This window comes from Mustelus asterias, chromosome 22 (genome assembly GCF_964213995.1).
Source record: "Mustelus asterias chromosome 22, sMusAst1.hap1.1, whole genome shotgun sequence".
Classification (NCBI taxonomy): domain Eukaryota; kingdom Metazoa; phylum Chordata; class Chondrichthyes; order Carcharhiniformes; family Triakidae; genus Mustelus; species Mustelus asterias.
In genome coordinates this window covers 57,492,113-57,514,479 of record NC_135822.1, presented here as the reverse complement: position 1 = coordinate 57,514,479, position 22,367 = coordinate 57,492,113, and the positions used below count along the sequence as shown (strand labels likewise).

The window sequence follows — 22,367 nt, the reverse complement described above, 5'->3', positions numbered from 1 at the left end:
TGGTTATTGGAACATTGCTGAGAAACATGTTGCCAACATTTTTTTGTCTTGCACTTATCAGGACAAACACAAGAATACCAAATTTCAAACACTCACAACAATTTACAGTGCCGGAGAAGAGGGGGCTGATTGGCAAGCTGACTCTGATTGGCGGAGGCGTTTGCCATGGAGAAAGCAAGAGGGAGTTGCAGCAAGTCTCTGCTTTATATTGTGTGGCAAGTTTTCATTTTAAAGTCTCTGCTGTTCCCTGACACTTTTTAAAACATTTCTTCCATGGGACATGGCCGGTGTTGGCTAGGCCACTATTTAATATTGTCCATCCCTAAATCCCCTTCAGAGGATGGTGGTTGGTCACAGTTTGAACTGTTGCAGTCCTGGCGGGTTCGGGAAGCAGGTTTGGTGGCGAGTAGGATTGGCAGCAAGTAGAAAGTTACCATCTTTCTTCTATATTTTAAAATTTGTTTTATTTTACAGTAGACACACCCATAGCGCTGTTCGGGGGGAGGGAATTCCACGATTTTGATCCAGTGACAGTGAAGGAACGGCTGATATCTTTCCAAGTCAGGTTGGTGAGTGGCTCGGAGGGGAACTTGCAGGTGGGGGTGTTCCCCATGTGTCTGCTGCCCTGGTCCTTCTAGATGGGAGTGGTTGCGGGTTTGGAAGGTGCTTCTGAGGGAGTTTTGGCGAGTGCATCTTGTAGATGGTACACACTGCTGCCACTGTGCGTCAATGTTTATTTATTAGTGTCACAAGTAGGCTTACATTAACACTGCAATGAAGTCACTGTGAAAATCCCCGAGTCGCCACACTCCGGTGCCTGTTCGGGTTACACTGAGGGAGAATTTAGCACCTAACCAGCGCGTCTTTCGGGACTGTGGGAGGAAACTGGAGCACCCGGAGGAAACCCACGCAGACACGGGGAGAACGTGCAGACTCTGCACAGACAGTGACCCAAGCCGGGAATCGAACGTGGGTCCCTGGCGCTGTGAGGCAGCAGTGCTAACCCACTGTGCCACCGTGGTGGACGGGGTGCCAATCAAGCGGGGCTGCTTTGTCCTGGATGGTGTCGAGCTTCTTGAGTGTTGTTGGAGCCGCACCCATCCAGGCAAGTGGGGAGTATTCCATCTCCTGACTTGTATCTTACAGGTGGTGGGACAGGCTTTGTGGCATCAGCAGGAGAGTTACTTTCTGTAGCATTCCCAGCTGCTTATCCGCTCTTAACCACAGTATTTATATGGCTACTCCAGTTCAGTTTCTGGTCAATGGTAACACCCAGGACGTTGATCGTGGGGGAATTCGGCAAGGGTACTTGCAGGAGGTCCAGGGGCGGGAGTGGGGGGGGGGGGGGGGGGGGGGGCGGGGGGGGGGGGGGTGGTCAGTGAGCGGGAGGATCAAAGAGTGGGAGAGAGAGTTGGCAGTGAGGGAGAGGACCAAGAAGTGGGATATATGGCACGTGGCAGGTTCAGGAAGCAGGATTGGTGGTGAGTAGGATTGGCAGCAAGTAGGAGGCAAGTAGAAAGTTACCATCTTTCTTCTATATTTTTTAAAATTTGTTTTATTTTACAGTAATTATTTTACAGGGGCAGCACGGTGGCACAGTGGTTAGCACTGCTGCCTCACTGCGCCAGGGACCAGGGTTCGATTCCGGCCTTGGGTCACTGTCTGTGTGGAGTCTGCGCGTTCTCCCCGTGTCTGCGTGGGTTTCCTCCCACAGTCCGAAAGACGTGCTGGTTAGGTGCTAAATTCTCCCTCAGTGTGACCCGAAACAGGCGCCGGAGTGTGGCGACTCGGGGATTTTCACAGTAAGTGCATTGCAGGGTTAATGTAAGCCTACTTGTGACAAATAAATAAAACTTTAACTTTAATTTAATTTACCAATAAAGGAACTTAGCTATATAAAGTATTCCAACTTAGTGTATAATATGGTTTTTTTAAACTGATGAGAAATGTCTGACAAAATAACTTATACATTGATTTTAATGGGACAATCCAACTCGCTTAAAGTCATTTCACTTAAAGCTGCGTTATTGAGGATCTCAACAACTTTAAGTGAAGACTAACTGTCTCGGCTCTCCAAATTCCCTGCTAATTCAAAACAAGCGCAAGGCTTGATCATATTCCTTTTGTTTGCACAGGATGGGTTCCTGCGTACGAATGTATGTTGGCTTCCAACAACTTTACATGAACCAACTTATCATCAGTTCAACTGATTAACTTAAATTGATGGTTAGTGTAGCTATTGGCGCACTCAGGGTTGTTCAGCAAGTGCTGCCCAACTGAGGAAGCACGGCAAGTAGCTTGTTTGTTTGGGAGGTGCGGGCTGGTCGTGTGCATTGGTTACTCCCCCATTTTAAAACATATATGAGCATGTGCCAATCAGTTGCCTCCACTCTCCCCACAATGCTGTTCAGACAGCAAAACAGCTCAGGATAACTTACAGAAATCTAATAGCCAAACACTCACAGGTAGGCCCACATGGAATGTACTGGGCATCCTCCTCAAGATGGCTGGATCCACATCTTGTGGCCTGTTTGTAGCACCCATCACGATGACCTACAGGAGAGGCACAGAAACAGAAGACTGAAGAACTAACTGCAATCCAACTGCACTGACCCTGGCAAATCCCTCTGCTGGGTTTTCTAGCTGATGATGACTTTAATGCAATGACTGGCTGGACATTCCTTTCATTATCACACTTGATCGCATACTGAAATGGATCTTCAATCCTGTTCATGGTACATTCTGGATAAAAGCAACTGAGGGGTGACTTGACATGCTCTGGCCCTTCAAGGACCAAGTGAAGGGCCAAATGGCCTCCTCCTGCTCCTATCTTCTAAGTATTTCTATTCCCAAAGATTTGGAAAGAGATCAACTTATAAAAAGGCAGTGTGTGCAAACCCTGATCCAGAGGCTGTAGGGGTATTGCGTGTTATTGGCCAATCTGGGCCGCGGCCAGGGAAGTTACATGGACATCACACTTTTACCCAGGGTTAGTCATGTTAGTCATGTTTCACTGCAATCCTCCTGCTCACACAGTGTTACGTCTTCCGCAGCGGTTGGCACTGCTGCCTCACAGCACCAGGGACCTAGGTTCGATTCCCGGATTGGGTCACTGTCTGTGTGAAGTTTGCACGTTCTCCCCCGTGTCTGCGTGGGTTTCCTCCGGGTACTCCAGCTTCCTCCCACAGTCTGAAAGACGTGCTGGTCAGGTCTAAGTTCTCCCTCAGTGTATCCGAACAGGCGCCGGAGTGTGGCGTCTAGGGGATTTTCACAGTAACTTAATTGCAGTGTTAATGTAAGCCTACTTGTGACACTAATAAATAAACTTTATAATCTGATGAAGAGTCATCCAGACTTGAAACGTTGGCTCCATTCTCTCTCCATAGATGCTGTCAGACCTGCTGAGATTTTCCAGCATTTTTGGTTTTGTTTCGGATTCCAACTTCTATATTAATTTGCTTTTAAAATATAATCACCGTCACCAATTAGGATCAATCAAAGAACAAGGAACAGGACAGGACAGGAATAGGCCCTTCGGCCCTCCAAGCCTGTGCCAATCACGTTAACCTATCTAGGCCAACTACTTATATCCCTCTATTCTCTGTCTGTTCATATGCTGACGGGATAAGTCTCAAATGTGGCTAATTCAACCACCCCACTTGGCAGTGCATTCCAGGCCCCCACCACCCTCTGTGTAAAAACCCCCCCCGCACATCTCCACTGAACCTTTCCCCCCTTATCCTGAACTTGTGCCCCCTTGTAATTGTCATTTCTGCCCTGGGGAAAAAGCTTCCAACTGTTCACCCTACATATACCCCTCGTAATTTTATAAACTTCGATCAACAACTTCTATCGCTTCAGAACTTGAGAAGAAGGGGCTTAAGGATTAATTGACTCAGAGCATGAATTCCAACATCACTTCCCAGCATTTAGTTTTAATTATGATGAACATTAGTCAGTTTAACCCTGACAAATGCGAGGTGATTCATTTTGGTAGGACAAATTTAAATGTGGATTACAGGGTCAACGGTAGGGTTCTGAAGAATGTGGAGGAACAGAGAGATCTTGGGGTTCATATCCATAGATCTCTGAAGGTTGCCACTCAAGTGGATAGAGCCGTGAAGAAGGCCTATAGTGTGTTAGCGTTTATTAACAGGGGGTTGGAGTTTAAGAGCCGTGGGGTTATGCTGCAACTGTACAGGACCTTGGTGAGACCACATTTGGAATATTGTGTGCAGTTCTGGTCACCTCACTACAAGAAGGATGTGGAGACACTGGAAAGAGTGCAAAGGAGATTTACCAGGATGCTGCCTGGTTTGGAGGGTAGGTCTTATGAGGAAAGGTTGAGGGAACTTGGGCTTTTCTCTTTGGAGCGGAGGAGGTCGAGAGGAGACTTGATAGAGGTTTATAAGATGATGAGGGGGATAGATAGAGTGAACGTTCAAAGACTATTTCCTCGGGTGAATGGAGCGGTAACTAGGGGGCATAACTATAGGGTTCATGGTGGGAGATATAGGAAGGATGTCCGAGGTAGGTTTTTTACTCAGAGAGTAGTTGGGGTGTGGAATGGACTGCCTGCAGTGATAGTGGAGTCAGAAACTTTAGGAACATTTAAGAAGCTATTGGATAGGCACATGGAGTACTTCGGGATGATAGGGAGGAAATAGCTTGATCTGGGTGTCAGACAAAGCTCGGCACAACATCGTGGGCCGAAGGGCCTGTTCTGTGCTGTACTGTTCTATGTTCTATACTGATTTTATTTGGCTGGGCCAGCATTTATTGCCCATCCCTAGTTGCCCGAGGGCCAGTTGAGAGTCAACCACATTGCTGTGGCTCTGGAGTCACATGTAGGCCAGACCGGGTAAGGACGGCAGATTTCCTTCCCTAAAGGACATTAGTGAACCAGGTGGGTTTCATGGTCATCAGTAGATTCTTAATTCCAGATTTTTTTTTAAATTATTGAATTCAAATTCCACCATCTGCCGTGGCGGGATTCGAACCCGGGTCCCCAGAACATTAGCTGAGTTTCTGGATTAATAGTCTAGCGAAAATACCACTAGGCCATCGCCTCCACTAAAGTTAAATTACATTTGAGCGACTAGGATTTAAAAGTACGAACTTTAAATCAAAGTACTGCGTGGACCTTCCTGCTTCATTGATAGAAGTCTCACAACACCAGGTTAAAGTCCAACAGGTTTATTTGGTATCATGAGCTTTCGGAGTGCTGCTCCTTCATCAGGTGAGTGATGAAGGAGCAGCACTCCGAAAGCTCGTGATACCAAATAAACCAGTTGGACTTTAACCTGGTGTTGTGAGACTTCTTACTTACGGTGCCCACCCCAGTCCAACGCCGGCATCTCCATTGATATCATCGGTAAAATTCAAGCCCCCTTTTTAACGAATAATGGTTACCAAGTGACACATACATAAAGCAGCGTGGAATATCTATTCCTTGTCTTGACTCCACGTCTGCTGGTATCAAACATCTTTCCCATATACCTGGCAATCTGTGTCGGTATTCAGTCCATCCCACAGGCTCATGAACTGCGCTTTCATCATGGCTGTCGCTTCATGGTCATTGCAGGAACGGTTCCGTAGAAAGGAATCTAGCAGAATGAAAGCATACACCACCAGTGAAAATCAATAGCTGGCCTCAGGCACGGGGGAGGGCGGCATAGGACATGGGACGAGAGAGGAAATCAGCCTGGATTGTTAAACTTACACCGGTGCATATTATAGACAATATCCAGTCACAAAGTCTAAAGTTTTAAAGTTTATTTATTAAGGGCAGCATGGTGGCACAGTGGTTAACACTGCTGCCTCACAGTGCCAGGGACCTGGGTTCGATTCCCGGCTTGGGTCACTGTCTGTGTGGAGTTTGCACAATTCTCCCCGTGTCTGTGTGGGTTTCCTTCGGGTGCTCCGGTTTCCTCCCACAGTCTGAAAGATGTGCGGGTTAGGTGGATTGGACTTGCTAAATTAATCCTTAGTGTCCCGGGACGTGATAGGTTAAGAGGGATTACTAGGGTAACTAAGCGGGGATAGGGCCTGGGTGGGATTGTGATAGGGACAGACTCGATGGGCCGAATGTACTGTACTGTAGGGATTCTATTAGTGTCACAAGGAGGCTTACATTAACACTGCAGTGAAGTTACTGTGAAAATCCCCTAGCCTGATCTAATTGATGAGTTTTGAATCATTTAGCACTATAGAATGGTTCCAGCACAGAAGGAAGCCATTTGGCCCATCGCCCACTATCTGCCTTCTCCCCTGCAAATTGTCTCTTTTCAGGTAATGATCCAATTCCCCTATTGGGAGCCTCGATTGAATCTGCCCCCAGAACATTCTCAGACAGAGCATTCCAGGTCCTAATCACTCGCAGCAAAAAGAGGTTATTCCTCATGTTGCCATAGCATCTTTGAACAATCACCTTAAACCTGTGGCCCTCTGGTTCTCGATCCTGCCACCAATGGGAACAATCTCTTCCTTATGACTCTGCCCAGGCCCCTCATGATTCTGAACACCTCAATCAAATTGCCTCTCGACCTTCTCTCCTTTGAAAAGAACAGTCCCAACTTCTCCAATCGATCCTCGCAACAGAAGTTCCTGATCCCTGGAACCATTCTAATGAATCTTTTCCAATATCTTCACTCAACAATACCTTGGAGTCCTTGGGCATCAGTCGTTGAAAGTAAGCGCATAGGTACAGCAGGCAGTAAAGGCGCCAAATGGTATGTTGGCCTTCATAGCGAGAGGATTTGAGTATAGGAATAGGGATGTTTTGCTGCAATTGTATAGGGTGTTGGTGAGGCCAACTTGGAGTATTGTGTGCAGTTTTGGTGTCCTTATCTGAGGAGGGATGTCCTTGCTATAGAGGGAGTACAGCGAAGGTTTACCAGGCTGATTCCTGGGATGGCAGGTCTGTCACATGCGGAGAGATTAAGTCAGTTAGGATTATATTCACTGGAGTTTAGAAGATTGAAGGGGGATCTCACAGAAACTAAGACGATTCTAACAGGATTAGACAGGGTAGATTCAGAAAGAATGTTCCCGATGGTGGGGGGAGTCCAGAACTAGGGGTCATAGTTTGAGGATAAGGGGTAAACTTTTTAAGACTGAGGTGAAGAGAAATTTCTTCACCCAGAGGGTGGTGAATGTGTGGAATTCACTCCCACAGAAAGTAGCTGAGGCCAAAACGTTGTGTGATTTCAAGAAGAAATTAGATATAGCTCCTGGGGCTAAAGGGATCAAGGGGGGGATCAGGATATTGAATTTGATGATCAGCCATGATCAAAATGAATGGCGGAGCAGGTTCGAAGGGCCGAATAAGACCATAAGACACAGGAGCAGAATTAGGCCACTCGGCCCATCAAATGGCCTACTCCTGCTTCTCGTTTCAATGTTTTTACATCCTTCCTCAAGTGCAGTGCCCAGAACTGGATGCAATACTCCAGTTGAAGCCAAACCAGCGTTTCATCTTGTCACAACTTACTTGCTTTGGTACTGTCCAACTCTACCCATAAAACCCAGGATACTGTACACTTTATTCATCACTTTCTCAGCCTGTCCTGTCACCATCAACAATTTATGCACATATACCCCCAGATCCCTCTGCTCCTGCACAACAGGTAACTCGGAATAACAGATACCCAGGAGTGAGTTGCAGGCTGGTTCCAATCGAGGAGTTTGGAAAGTGGTTTAAATGCAGAATAATTAGCTTTACAAAAATTGTTCCAGTCAGTTCTGAGGATAGATTGAAGAAGTTGGACCCGTTACCTTTGGAGATGAGAAGGCTAGGAGGAGATTTGATAAGAGATTCTCAAAATCACAAGGGGGCTGGACAGAGTAGATGGATAGAAACCGTTCCCCCCTCGTAACAGGATTGAGAATGAGGGGAACGCAAATTGAAAGTGATTTGTAAATGAAGCAAATGTGATGTGAAAAAAAAACATTTTCACACAGTGAGTGGTTGGGGTCTGGAATGTTCCGACCGGAAGTGTGATGCAGGCAGGTTCAATCGAGGCCTTCGAGGGATGGGGTTAGGTGATTAGTTGAATAGAAACAATGTGCAGGGGGTATGGGAAAAGGCAGGGGAAGGGGACAAAGTCATGCTGCTCGTTTGGAGAGCTGGTGCAGACATGATGGGCCGAATGGCCTCCATCGTACTGTACCAATTCTAAGATTTATGATAACAAAGAACAGTACAGCACAGGAACAGGACCTTCGGCCCTCCAAGCCCGCGCCGCTCATGTGCCCACCAGACCATTCTTTTGCATCCCTCTATGCCCAGTCGGTTCATGTGGTTATCTGGATAAGTCTTAAACGATCCCAGCGTGTCCGCCTCAATCACCTTGCTTGGGAGTGCATTCCAGGCCCCCACCACCCTCTGTGTAAAATACATCCCCCTGACATGTGTGTTGAACCTTGCCCCCCTCACCTTGAACCTGTGACCCCTTGTGTTCGTCACCTCCGACCTGAAAAAAAGCTTCCCACTGTTCACCCTATCTATGCCCTTCATAATTTTATACACCTCTATTAGGTCGCCCCTCATCCTCCGTCTTTCCAGGGAGAACAACCCCAGTTTACCCAATCTCTCCTCATAGTCAAGACCCTCCATACCAGGCAACATCCTGGTAAACCTTCTCTGTACTCTCTCCAAAGCCTCCACATCCTTCTGGTAGTGTGGCGACCAGAACTGGACGCAGTATTCCAAATGTGGCCTAACCATCGTTCTCTCTTTTCTCTTGAGGGTTCTAACAAACAAGTAATCACAAAATTCCTACAATGTAGAAGGTGGCCATTCGGCCCATCGAGTCTGTACCGACCACAATCCCACCCAGGCCCTATTCCCGTAACCCCACACATTTATCCTGCTGATCCCCCTGACTCTAAGGGGCAATTTAGCACAGCGAATCTACCTAACCCACACTTCTTTGGACAGTGGGAGGAAACCGGAGCACCCGGAGGAAACCCACAGGGAGAACGTGCAAACTCCACACAGACGGTTTTGGGAAGGAAAAGTTCTTGACTTCCAAGTAATGGTTCTCCAGCGAGTCACCACCTACCTATTTCATCAATAAAGATGATACAGGGTTCAATCTTCGCAGCCAATGAGAAGACAGCAGCCGTCAGTTTCTGTGACTCTCCGTACCACTTATCAGTTAGTGTTGAGGCCTGCATGTTGATGAAATGGCAGCCAGCCACGCTGGCTGTGGCTTTGGCAATAAGGGTCTTCCCACAGCCTGGGGGGCCATACAGCAACACACCTATTTAGAGAGAAGGTTCTCGTTTGAAATCCATCAGGTGCTACACAGATCAAAGTTACACTCTCAGGATTCCAAAGTAAATACACTGCAATGCTTCAGATCAACGGCCTTCAAACCCACACATCTGCAGCAGAAGCATTTGGCGTCTCTAAATTCGAAAGATCACATATTTCAAGCTTTTCTGAGTTTGCCAATATTCAAAACTTACGTGGAACCTTCCCTTCCAGCGGGGAACAAGACATGGCATCTAAAAACAGGGTCCTCAGACAAGAAGAGGAGGACATGTAGATAAAGTCATAAAAATACAAACATCATCTTGGGCTAGGTTGGTCAGTGTAGAGGGAGTTTTACTCTGTATCTAACGTCAGCTGTACCTGTCCTGGGAGTGTTTGATGGGGACAGTGTAGAGGGAGCTTTACTCTGTACCTGTCCTGGGAGTGTTTGATGGGGACAGTGTAGAGGGAGCTTTACTCTGTATCTAACCCCGTGCTGTACCTGTCCTGGGAGTGTTTGATGGGGACAGTGTAGAGGGAGCTTTACTCTGTACCTGTCCTGGGAGTGTTTGATGGGGACAGTGTAGAGGGAGCTTTACTCTGTATCTAACCCTGTGCTGTACCTGTCCTGGGAGTGTTTGATGGGGACAGTGTAGAGGGAGCTTTACTCTGTACCTGTCCTGGGAGTGTTTGATGGGGACAGTGTAGAGGGAGCTTTACTCTGTATCTAACCCCGTGCTGTACCTGTCCTGGGAGTGTTTGATGGGGGACAGTGTAGAGGGAGCTTTACTCTGTATCTAACCCTGTGCTGTACCTGTCCTGGGAGTGTTTGATGGGGACAGTGTAGAGGGAGCTTTACTCTGTACCTGTCCTGGGAGTGTTTGATGGGGACAGTGTAGAGGGAGCTTTACTCTGTACCTGTCCTGGGAGTGTTTGATGGGGACAGTGTAGAGGGAGCTTTACTCTGTATCTCACCCTTGCCAATTTTGTGTTGTGCTGTTGTAAGTATAATACTTAATAGTATTAGATATAGTAGTAACTGTTTCAGCATAGTATAGTAGATGATACTTTATCTCCTATACCGAGACGGTTACAAGACAGTTGTATTATCAAATTCACTAAGGTCTACACCACACCTTAGCTATTACCCCGTCTCTGCTCCAAATACAAATCAACTCTCACCTCTTGGTGGCTGGAAGAGCTTGGATCCGTGGAATAAATGTCTCTTCTGGAATGGGAGAATGACTGTCTCCTGTAGTTCAGTGATCACTTCATCCAGCCCAGCAATGTCTCGCCATGTCACCTATTGGAGTGTGTTGAGAATTATATTTACATTGGTAAAAACAGTGGAAAAGACAGTGAGGGCATTGACTACTGTAATGTGACCAAACCAATCGCAACATCAATAAGATGAATGATCAGTTAGCCTGCTTTGCCAAGGGACATTAGTCAGGACACTAAAAACTCCCTGGCTTTTTGAAGTGGTGCGCTGGGAATTTTATGCCAACACTATCCTGGGTGAGAGCTTTGTGCGGTGCGGAGGAGCAGGGCGGGGTGTTGTTGTAAGTTGGGTTACCCACACGATTGTTGAAAACCCTGCAGAATTTAACTATAAGGCTCGTGCAAGTGGGATTCTCCTCATGTGACAGAATGGAGGCCAGCTTCAGAGGCCGAAGCTGGCGAGAGCAGGTAGGGGAGTGAGAGAGTGGTTGTCCGACGGGCCCCGATCTTAGTAGGTGAGGGAGCAGACGGAGAGTTTGCTAGGTAGCTTGTTGGGCCTCCTCCTCCTCTTGGCCCACAAGCAGTGCTGTAAAGGCAATTACCTCATGGATTCAGCCCTCTCACTTCCTTTACCAAAACGAGCAAACCTCACTGATCGTAGAATCCCTACAGTGCAGAAGGAGGCCATTTGGCCCATCGAGTCTGCACTGACCACAATCCCACCCAGGCCCTATCCCCGTAACCCAACATATTTACCCTGCTAGTCCCCCTGACACTGGGGTCATTTTAGCACGGCCAATCAACCTAACAAGCACATCTTTGGACTGCGGGAGGAAACCGGAGCACCCGGAGGAAACCCACGCAGACACGAGGAGAATGTGCAAACTCCACATAGGCAGTGACCCAACCCGGGAATCGAACCCGGGACCCTGGCACTGTGAGGCAGCAGTGCTAACCACTGTGCCACCCACTTTAAATCGGCTTCCCATGAATGGGTCAATTCTGTTCTCCTTGTTCCACCTTCATGTGAGCCTACTACGTTCACCCTTCAGTTTTTCTGCACATCAGCCTCTGACACAACTCTAACCCACATATATTTGGGAGCTTAGATTCAGTGTCTACACCAGTTGAGAGCACAGCTCTTTGCCCAGTGGCCCTCCAACCATGCCACTCTCACCATCATTCAACGTAAGCCTCAAGTCATTCTGTGCACTTTATGCCTAGGATTGAAATAACCTTCCCAGAAAGTCTTCTTCCTTTATGCCTTGCGTGACGATACTGTGCCTTTAAGAGATGTATATATATCATGCTATTTATGAGGGGTATGCTTAGAAGTTAGCTCTGTTTACCAGGGGCCCAGCTGTCTGCAAACCAGGCAGCTCCATGCTGAGCATGCAGGAGAATAATTGATCCGAGATAATGGGGTGTTTATTTTAATCTGAGTTAATGCATTTTTTATTTTTATTTTTTCCCCTGGGCTTTCAGAGTAGGGTTTGATTAGGTTGATTAACAGAGGCAGAGACATGTAAAGGAGAGGGGCTTAGCTTACAGAGAAAAGCAGGCAATTTCTGCTTGATCCTGAAAGAAGCAAGAGGTGTTTTTTTTCTCTCTCTCTGGAAGCTGCTGTTTGAGTGTCAGAAGACAGGTGTCTCTCTCTCCCAAAGAGTTCCAAGGCTCTAGGACTAGTAGCAAGAAAGTACACATAAGCCTGTGTTGTTTGTTAACTGGTTTTGAAGAGGAGTTAAAGTCTATGAGGAATATTGCTTCAATTGGAACTAATAGAGATAGATTAGTAGTTAAGAATTGCATCTTTTGCTCTGACGAAGGGTCATCCAGACTCGAAACGTTGGCTCTATTCTCTGTCCACAGATGCTGTCAGGCCTGCTGAGATTTTCCAGCATTTTATGTTTTTGTTTCAGATTCCAGCAGTGGCAGTATTTTGCTTCTATATAAGAAATGTATCTTGTCAAGTTTGGTAAACGTTAAGCTAATTCATTTGTTATAGTTAAACTGTATTGTTAAATAAAGTTAGTTTTGCTAAAAGCTTTCTAGTGCGTCAATAGAATCACACCTGGAGTGAAATACCTTATCCTCACACTAATGCCAAAATAAAAATAAATAGTTGGGGTCTAATCTAACTTCATAATGTACCTTGGGGTTTCAGATCTGGTCCCTGACACTCACTTGCCAGCAGTCGCTGTTTAAACAATTTAAAGTTTAAAGTTTATTTATTTGTGACACAAATAGGCTTACATTAACACCGTAATTAAGTTATAGTGAAAATGCCCTAGTTGCCACACACTCGGGCACCTGTTCGGGTTACACTGAGGGAGAATTTAGCACCTAACCAGCACATCTTTGGACTATGGGAGGAAATCGGAGCACCCGGAGGAAACCCACGCAGACACGTGGAGAACGTGCAGACTCCACACAGACAGTGACCCGCGGCCGGGATTCGAACCCGAGTCCCTGGCACTGTGAGGCAGCAGTGCTAACCCCTGTGCCAACCCGTGCCACCCCTATGGAATGGAATGCCCATAGTCCCACACTAAGTGGCATTTGATGGCATAGACCAGGCAAAATACGGCGGATGCTGGAATCTGAAACAAAAACAGAAAATCTCAGCAGGTCTGACTGCATCTGTGGAGAGAGAATAGAGCCAATGTTTGGAATCTAGATGTCCTGGGAGTGTTTGACTGGGACAGTGTAGAGGGAGCTTTACTCTGTGTCTAGCCCGTGCCAATCTTGCAGTGTTAAATATAATACTTTATCCCTGAGACAGTTGTATCATCAAATTCATGACGAAGGGTCATCTAGACTCCAAACGTTGGCTCCATTCTCTCCCCCCCAGCTGCTGTCAAACCTGTTGAGATTTTCCCGTATTTTCTATTTTTGTGTTGGAACTAATAGAGATAGGATAGCAGTTAAGAATTGTATCTAAATTGGGTCTGATGAAGGGTCATCCAGACCCAAAATGTTGGTTCTATTCTCTCTCCACAGATGCTGTCAGACCTGCTGAGATTTTCTGTTTTTGTTTCAGATTCCAGCATCCGCAATAATTTGCTTTTATATAAGAATTGTATCTTGTCAAGTTTGGTAAACGTTAAGCTAATTCATTTGTTATGGTTAAACTGTATTGTTCAATAAAGTTAGTTTTGCTAAAAGCTTTCTAATGGGTCAACAGATTCACACCTGGAGTGAAATACTTTATCCTCACACTAATGCCAAAATAAAAATAAACAGTTGGGGTCTAATCTAACTTCATAACATACCTTAGGGTTTCAGATCTAGTCCCTAACACCTGCTTGCCAGCAGCTGCTGCAATTTAAAATTTAAAGTTAATTTATTTGTGTCACAAATGTGCTTACATTAACCAAAAGAGAAAAAGCTGGAAAATCTCAGCAGGTCCGAGAGCATCTGTAAGAGAAAAGAGCTGACGTTTCGAGTCCAGATGACCCTTTGTCAAAGCTGCGCTTACATTAACACTGCAATGAAGTTACTGTGAAAATCCCCTAGTCGCCACACTCCGGCGCCTGTTCGGGTTACACTGAGGGAGAATTTAGCACCTAACCAGCATGTCTTTCGGACTGTGGGAGGAAACCCACGCAAACATGGGGAGAACGTGCAGACTCTGCACAGACAGTGACCCAAGTCAGGAATCGAACCCGAGTCCCTGGCGCTGTGAAGCAGCAGTGCTAACCACCGTGAAATGAAATGCCCATAGTCCCACACTAAGTGGCATTTGATGGCATAGACCAGGCTTAGATAAGCATCTGACCGGACATATATCATTAACTTAAGAAGCCAACAGAACACAGAATGAAAACACTCACCTTCAGTGTTCTGGGATCCACCAGGTGAGCTGCGATTGTCAATTCATATTCCGAGAGTTTGATTCCTTCCACACCAATCTGCTTCATCAGCATTGCAGCCTGTCGAACAGTGCAACAACACAATTTGTCTGCAGTCAAACCTACTGCTGGCGAAGACTGGGCATTTAAACTGCTTAAAGTTTATTGATTAGTGTCACAAGTAGGTTTACATTAACCGTGCAATGAAGTTACTGTGAAAATCCCCCAGTCCCCACACTCTGATGCCTGTTCGGGTTACACTGAGGAGAATTTAGCACCTAACCAGCACACCTTTCGGACTGTGGGAGGGAAACCGGAGCACCCGGAGGAAACCCACGCAGACACGGGGAGAACGTGCAGACTCCGCACAGACAGTGTCAGAAATGATTGGTGCGGTAGGGCTGAAAATGGGCAAATTTGTTCCTGCCGCCAACAGGTTTGGGGCAGCATGGTGGCACTGTTGCCTCACAGCACCGGGGTCCCAGTTTCAATTCCAGCCATGGGTCACTGTCTGTGTGGAGTTTGCACATTCTCCCCGTGTCTGCGTGGGTTTCCTCCGGGTGCTCCGGTTTCCTCCCACGCTCCAAAGATGTGCAGGTTAGGTAGATCGAAGAGGCTAAATCGTTCCGCAGTGTCCCATAATGTGTAGGTTAGATGGGATTAGCCAAGGTAAATCTGTGGGATTACAGGGATAGGACGGAGGAAGAGGGCCTGGATAGGAGTAGGTGCAAACTTGACAGGCTAAAATGCCTCTTGTGCACTGTATGAAGTGCAAAACTCAGTCAGCCTGGGTTAACCTTCTGTCAGGTTCATTCATTCCTTTGGATAGACGAGGACAGCACTGGTACGATTTTAAAATTAATTTATTTTATTGAAACAGAACTTAAAGAATATTAAATCATTACAGAAGTGAAGGGAAAGCAAACTTCGAGACTGGCTGCTGAGCCAGTCCCTGTACTGTAAAGGACAGGATCTCTAAAACAACATGTACTGAAATGAAAATATATTTCAATCCTTATCTCATTATTATAAATGTCCTTGCAATCTGTCTGTCTGGCAACCACAGGTTTTGCAGCAGTTATCAAAATTTGTTTTGCTTGCTGTGTACTTGTCAGGAATGCAGTCAATTTACAGCTAACCCAGCATGCCTTCTGAGTTTTAAAATGTAGTCAATGTTTTAAGCTTAGCAGAGTTAGTTAACCCCTACAGTCTAGCATTTAAATGTAATTGCTTTCTGATCTGATTTGATTTATTATTGTCACATGTATTAACATAAGTATTGTTTCTTGCGCGCTATACCGGCAAAACATACCGTTCATAGAGAAGGAAAGGAGAGAGTGCCGAATATAATGTTACAGTCATAGCTAGGGTGTAGAGAAAGATCAACTTAATGCAAGATAAGTCAGCAGCAAGGAATAAGCTGCTGGTACGTGACCTCAGACTTTTGTATCTTTTTCCCGAAGATAGAAGGTGGAAGAGAGAATGCCCGGGGTGCGTGGGGTCCTTAATTATGCTGGCTGTTTTGCCAAGGCAGCGGGAAGAGTAGACAGAGTCAATGGATGGGAGGCAAATACTTCATTTTAAGATATTTCTAAGATAAGAAATATCTGAAAATGAAGCATTTGCGTAGACTGAAGTAAACAGGGCCAAGCAGAGATAGGATCTCTCGCCTTCTCACCCGCAACTGCTCAAATGTTTAGTCAGACAGACTGTCCATCCATAGGCTAAGAGGATTGTCCAAAATTTGGCCGTATTGCAGAGGTTGAAAGAATTAAACACATTCCTGATGTGGGAATGGCTGAGGGATATGATAGATTAACCTCGACTGGCCTGTCAAAATAGATGGTCTCTGAGGATTGAATGAACTCACTCGTTCTCATCTTAACACAAGCTCCCCACTGTTTAAGAGTGTCTGGGAGTTAACAAAGCCCTACCTTTTTCTTGGCCTCAATCTTCTGTCTCCGTGTCGGATCGATAGTGTCCACCATCCATTTGATACCGAAGTATGTGGCAGCGCCAAATACCGTGAGGCGGAAGAGCATTCCCAGCACCTCGCTCCGGCTCAGCGGTCGTGCCAGCGCGTCCTTTGAGATTTCATTCAGCAGCATGTTTGTCGCTTGTTAACCTGGGATGGAAAAAAAAATCAAAAGCCACAAGGGGTGGAAACCTGCCTTTCAGCTGATCAATAAACATAGTGAGAGTCACTGGCTTTCACTCAGTTTGACACCTCCTCAAACCAAGAAGAGGTTTGTTGATGCAACACTGAGGGTCAGTGGTTAGTCCGGGAGAACCAAGCACTGTATCTGTAACAGAACTTTGAGCTTCTTGAGTGTTGTTGGAGCTGCACTCTTCCAGGCAAGCGCAGAGTATTCCATCACACGCCTGACTTGTGCCTTGTCGATGGTGGACAGGCTTTGGCTAATCAGGAGGTGAGTTACTCTCCGCAGGATTCCCAGCCTCAACAAATATATATTTGTTCCCAAATGTTAACCATATTAAAGAAGCTTTTTTCCAATTTACAACAATCAACTTGGCAACTCAAAAAATACACATCTGATGTTCAGCCACCATGTTCCACAGTATTTCAGTTAAAATGAGTTTTTAAAGCAGTCATTTAAAAACAAGGTCCCATCAAGAATTCATGGTGCCGTGGCGGCATGGTACCACAGTGGTTAGCACTGCTGCTTCACAGCTCCAGGGTCCCGGGTTCGATTCCCAGCTCGGGTCACTGTCTGTGTGGAGTTTGCACATTCTCCTCGTGTGTGCGTGGGTTTCCTCCGGGTGCTCCGGTTTCCTCCCACAGTCCAAAGATGTGCGGGTTAGGTTGAGTGGCCAGGTTAAAAATTGCCCCTGAGAGTGGATAAATCCCCAGGACCGGACAGGGTATTCCCACGGACCTTGAGGGAAGCTAGTGTTGAACTTGCAGGGGCCCTGGCAGACATATTTAAAATGTCAGTATTCACGGGGGAGGTGCCGGATGATTGGAGGGTGGCTCATGTTGTTCCGTTGTTTAAAAAAGGTTCTAAAAGAAATCCGGGAAATTATCGGCCAGTAAGTTTGACGTCAGTGGTGGGCAAGTTATTGGAAGGTGTGATAAGGGATAGGATCTACAAATATTTGGATAGACAGGGACTTGTTAGGGAGAGTCAACATGGCTTTGTGCGTGGTAGGTCATGTTTGACCAATCTATTAGAGTTTTTCGAGGAGGTTACCAGGAAAGTGGATGAAGGGAAGGCGGTGGATGTTGTCTACCTGGATTTCAGCAAGGCCTTTGACAAGGTCCCTCATGGGTGGTTAGTTAGGAAGGTTCAGTCGCTAGGTATACATGGGGAGGTAGTAAATTGGATAAGACACTGGCTCAATGGAAGAATGATGTGGAGATGCCGGCGTTGGACTGGGGTAACCCCCCTGGTGTTGTTAAACTTCTTTCAATGGAAGAAGCCAGAGAGTGGTTGTGGAGGATTGCTTCTCTGAGTGGAGGCCTGTGACTAGTGGTGTGCATGATGTGGAGATGCCGGCGTTGGACTGGGGTAAACACAGTAAGAAGTTTAACAACACCAGGTTAAAGTCCAACAGGTTTATTTGGTAGCAAAAGCCACACAAGCTTTTGGAGCTGCAAGCCCCTTCTTCAGGTGAGTGGGAATTCTGTTCACAAACAGAGCATATAAAGACACAAACTCAATTTACATGAATAATGGTTGGAATGCGAATACTTACAACTAATCAAGTCTTTAAGAAACAAAACAATGTGAGTGGAGAGAGCATCAAGACAGGCTATCAGTTTCTTCTGATATTCGGGTAAGCGTTCTCCAAGGCGGCCTTCGCGACACACGACGGCGCAGAGTCGCTGAGCAGAAACTGATAGCCAAGTTCCGCACACACGAGGACGGCCTCAACCGGGATATTGGGTTCATGGCACACTATTTGTAACCCCCACAGAGTTTCACTGGCTGTCTTGTCTGGAGACAATACACATCTTTTTAGCCTGTCTTGATGCTCTCTCCACTCACATTGTTTTGTTTCTTAAAGACTTGATTAGTTGTAAGTATTCGCATTCCAACCATTATTCATGTAAATTGAGTTTGTGTCTTTATATGCTCTGTTTGTGAACAGAATTCCCACTCACCTGAAGAAGGGGCTTGCAGCTCCGAAAGCTTGTGTGGCTTTTGCTACCAAATAAACCTGTTGGACTTTAACCTGGTGTTGTTAAATTTCTTAGTGGTGTGCCGCAGGGATCGGTGTTGGGTCCATTGTTATTTGTCATCTATATCAATGATCTGGATGATAATGTGGTAAATTGGATCAGCAAGTTTGCTGATGATACAAAGATTGGAGGTGTAGTGGACAGTGAGGAAGGTTTTCAAAGCTTGCAGAGGGATTTGGACCAACTAGAAAAATGGGCTGAAAAATGGCAAATGGAATTTAATGCAGACAAGTATGAGATATTGCACTTTGGAAGGACAAACCAAAGAAGAACGTACTCGGTAAATGGTAGGACTCTGAAGAGTGCAGTTGAACAGAGGGATCTGGGAATACAGGTGCAGAATTCCCTAAAAGTGACGTCACAGGTGGATAGGGTCGTAAAGAGTGCCTTTGGTACATTGGCCTTTATAAATCGGAGTATCGAGTATAAAAGTTGGAGTGTTATGGTAAGGTTATATAAGGCATTGGTGAGGCCGAATTTGGAGTATTGTGTACAGTTTTGGTCACCTAGTTACAGGAAGGATGTAAATAAGGTTGAAAGAGTGCAGAGAAGGTTCACAAGGATGTTGCCGGGACTTGAGAAGCTGAGTTACAGAGAGAGATTGAATAGGTTGGGACTTTATTCCCTGGAGCGTAGAAGATTGAGGGGAGATTTGATAGGGGTGTATAAGATTTTTGATGGGTATAGATAGAGTGAATGCAAGCAGGCTTTTTCTGCTGCGGCGAGGGGAGAAAAAAACCAGAGGGCATGGGTTAAGGGTGAAAGGAGAAAAGTTTAAAGGGAATATTAGGGGGGGCTTCTTCACGCAGAGAGTGGTGGGAGTGTGGAATGAGCTGCCGGATAAAGTGGTAAATGCGGGGTCACTTTTAACATTTAAGAAAAACTTGGACGGGTTCATGGATGAGAGGGGTGTGGAGGGATATGGCCCAAGTGCAGGTCAGTGGGACTAGGCATAAAATGGTTCGGCACAGACAAGGGCCAAAAGGCCTGTTTCTGAGCTGTAATTTTCTATGGTTCCTATGAGTCCTGAGGTGCGTAGGTTAGAGGGATTAGCAGGTAAATATGTGGGGGTAGGGCCTGGGTGGGATTGTGGTCGGTGCAGACTCGATGGGCCGAATGGCCTCCTTCTGCACTGTAGGGATTCTATGATTCTAATTCTTCAAATGGAGTTTGCATATTCTCCCCGTGTCTGCGTGGGTTTCCTCCGGGTGCTCCAGTTTCCTACCACAGTCCAAAGATGTGCAGGTTAGGTGGATTGGCCATGCTAAATTGACTCTTAGTGTCCCAAGATGTGTAAGTTAGATGAATTAGCCATGATAAATCTGCAGAATTACAGGGGATAAGGCCTGGATAAGATGCCCTGTCAGCGAGTCGGTACAGACATGATGGGCTGAATGGCCTCTTCTGCACTGTAGGAATTCTAGGTTGATGGTGGGGGAATTCGGCGGTGGTAATGCAGTTAGGGTAGAGACTTGATGGGCCGAATAAGTTAAGGTGAGAGGGGGAAAAGTTCAAAGCAGATGTGAGGGGCAAGTCTTTTTTAACAGTAACTTCATTGCAGTGTTAATGTATGCCTATTTGTGACACTAATAAATAGTCTTTAAACTTAAACTTTTACAAAGAATGGTAGGTGACTGGAACGCAGTGTCAGGGGTGGTGGTAGAGGCAGATACGATGGGGGGGGGGGTGCTTAAGGGTCTTTTAGATAAGCACATGAATATGCAAGGAGTTGAGGGATATGAACCAAGGGCTGGCAGAAGGCGTCATGTTCGGCACAGCATTGTGGGCCAAAGGGCCTGTTGCTGTGCTGTTCTGTTCTATGTTAAGCACTGTAGGGATTTTTTTTTTAAAAGAATATTTATCAGTCTCACAAGCAGACTTACATTAACACTGCAATGAAGTTACTGTGAAAATTCCCTAGTCGCCACACTCCGGCACCTGATCGGATACACTGAGGGAGAATTTAGCCCCTAACCAGCATGTCTTTTGGACTGTGGGAGGAAACCGGAGCACCCAGGAGGAAACCCACGCAGACACGGGGAGAACGTGCAGACTCTGCACAGACAGTGACCCAAGCCGGGAATCGAACCCAGGGTCCCTGGCACTGTGAGGCAGCAGTGCAAACTGCTGCTGTGGTGATGTTGGGGGATTCAGCACCAGTAATGCAGTTAGAGAGAGCCCTTTCTTTGACTTTGAGAGAGATCTACAGCCCCCTGCTTGCAGCCTGACAGAACTGTGGACCACAGTAACAGTCCTACTAGGTTCCTGCACCCAGAAGCCACGCTGCGCATGCTCACTGGGAGGTGCCGGCGGCCGGCAGCTCCTCTGCGCACGCGCGGCGCCCGGTTGCCACAGGAGACGTCAAGATGTCGCCCAGGACGAGAGACCGCGGCGCTGAACAAAAACAAAACCCGATTCCTTTTAACGGTTATGGACCTCACCTGTCTCCGGTCGCTCGGTTGGAGGCGAAACGCTCGGACATTTGCCTGTAGATTCATTGAACCGAAACACTTCCATCACCGAGCTGCCGCCGCCATCTTCTGCGCAACTGATACCATCGTCCGACTGGAAACCGGGTTCCAGAGGATAGTTCCGCCCTGGGTTGAATTGTTCCCCCCCTGGCATAAAGGGGTGCTTGCTTGTTGGAATCTGGGTAGAAAACAACTTGTAAGCATTGTACCCGTGAGCTCTTTCTTGCATCCATTCTTTTGCAAGTTATACTGTTTCCCCCCCAAATATGAAATATTCATGATTGAAGAGGATTTGAAAAATCTTTTCAGGAGCAGAACTGATAGTGTGCAACATTTTACATAAACATTAAAACACATTCCCATGTGGATACAATCGAGCTGATGTTATAATGACATTCTACAGCTTCTCCCACCCAAGTGCCATGCAGCACAGCGGTTAGCACTGCTGCCTCACAGTGCCAGGGACCCGGTTTCCTCCCACAGTCCGAAAGACGTGCTGGTTAGGGTGCATTGGCCATGCTAAATTCTCCCTCAGTGTACCCGAACAGGCGCTGTTGCGACTAGGAGATAGGAACATCGGAATTAGGAGTGAGAGTCGGCAATTCAGCCCTTTGAGCCCTCTCCGCCGTTATATATGATTATTGCTGATCTCTATCTCATCCTAACTCCATTTTCCTGTCTTTTCCCCATCACAGTAAGGAGTCTAACAACACCAGGTTAAAGTCCAACAGCTGTGAAAGTCCAACAGCTGTTGGACTTTAACCTGGTGTTGCTAGACTCCTTACTGTGTTCATCCCAGTCCAACGCCGGCATCTCCACATCATTTTCCCCCTCGCCCTTTATCCCACTTTTAATCAACTATTTATCTATCTCTTGAATGCATTGATTGATTCTGCACCCACTGCACCCTGGACAGTGAGTCCCATAGATTCACAACCCTCTGTGAGAAGTAGCTTCTCCTTATCCAGTGGGCGGCACAGTGGTTAGCACTGCTGCCTTACAGCACCAGAGATCTGGGTTTGAATCCTGCTTGGGTCACTGCGCACATTCTCCTTGTGTCTGCGTGGGTTTCCTCCGGGTGCTCCGGTTTCCCCCCCCCACAGTCCAAAGATGTGCAGGTTAGGTGCAATGCCAAATTGCCCCTTACTGTCCAGGGATGCGTATGTTTGAGGGATGAGCGGGGTAAATATGTGGGGTTACGGCCGAGGTGGGATTGTTGTCAGTGCAGACCCAATGGGCCGAATGTCCTCCTACTGCACTATAGGGTTTCTATGGTTTTATCTCTGTCTTGAACCTCCCCCCTCCCCCTACTCTACAACTCCTCTCCTCTTGTCCTAGACTGTTCTAGAAGGGAGAACATT

At 46.7% G+C, this 22,367-nt stretch overlaps 1 protein-coding gene across 1 annotated transcript in view; it reads right to left on the bottom strand.

Annotated features, from left to right (window-relative positions):
* The window catches only part of LOC144510080 (outer mitochondrial transmembrane helix translocase-like), a 27,951-nt gene extending 6,475 nt beyond the window's left edge, over positions 1–21,476 (bottom strand). Inside the window, 8 exon segments of the mRNA XM_078239318.1 lie at positions 1,145–1,184; positions 2,439–2,553; positions 5,500–5,606; positions 9,066–9,266; positions 10,442–10,562; positions 14,314–14,412; positions 16,266–16,456; positions 20,977–21,476. Of these exon segments, the coding sequence (XP_078095444.1) occupies positions 1,145–1,184; positions 2,439–2,553; positions 5,500–5,606; positions 9,066–9,266; positions 10,442–10,562; positions 14,314–14,412; positions 16,266–16,439 (857 nt within the window). The 5' untranslated portion in view covers positions 16,440–16,456; positions 20,977–21,476.
* Positions 21,477–22,367: the final 891 nt, after the last annotated feature.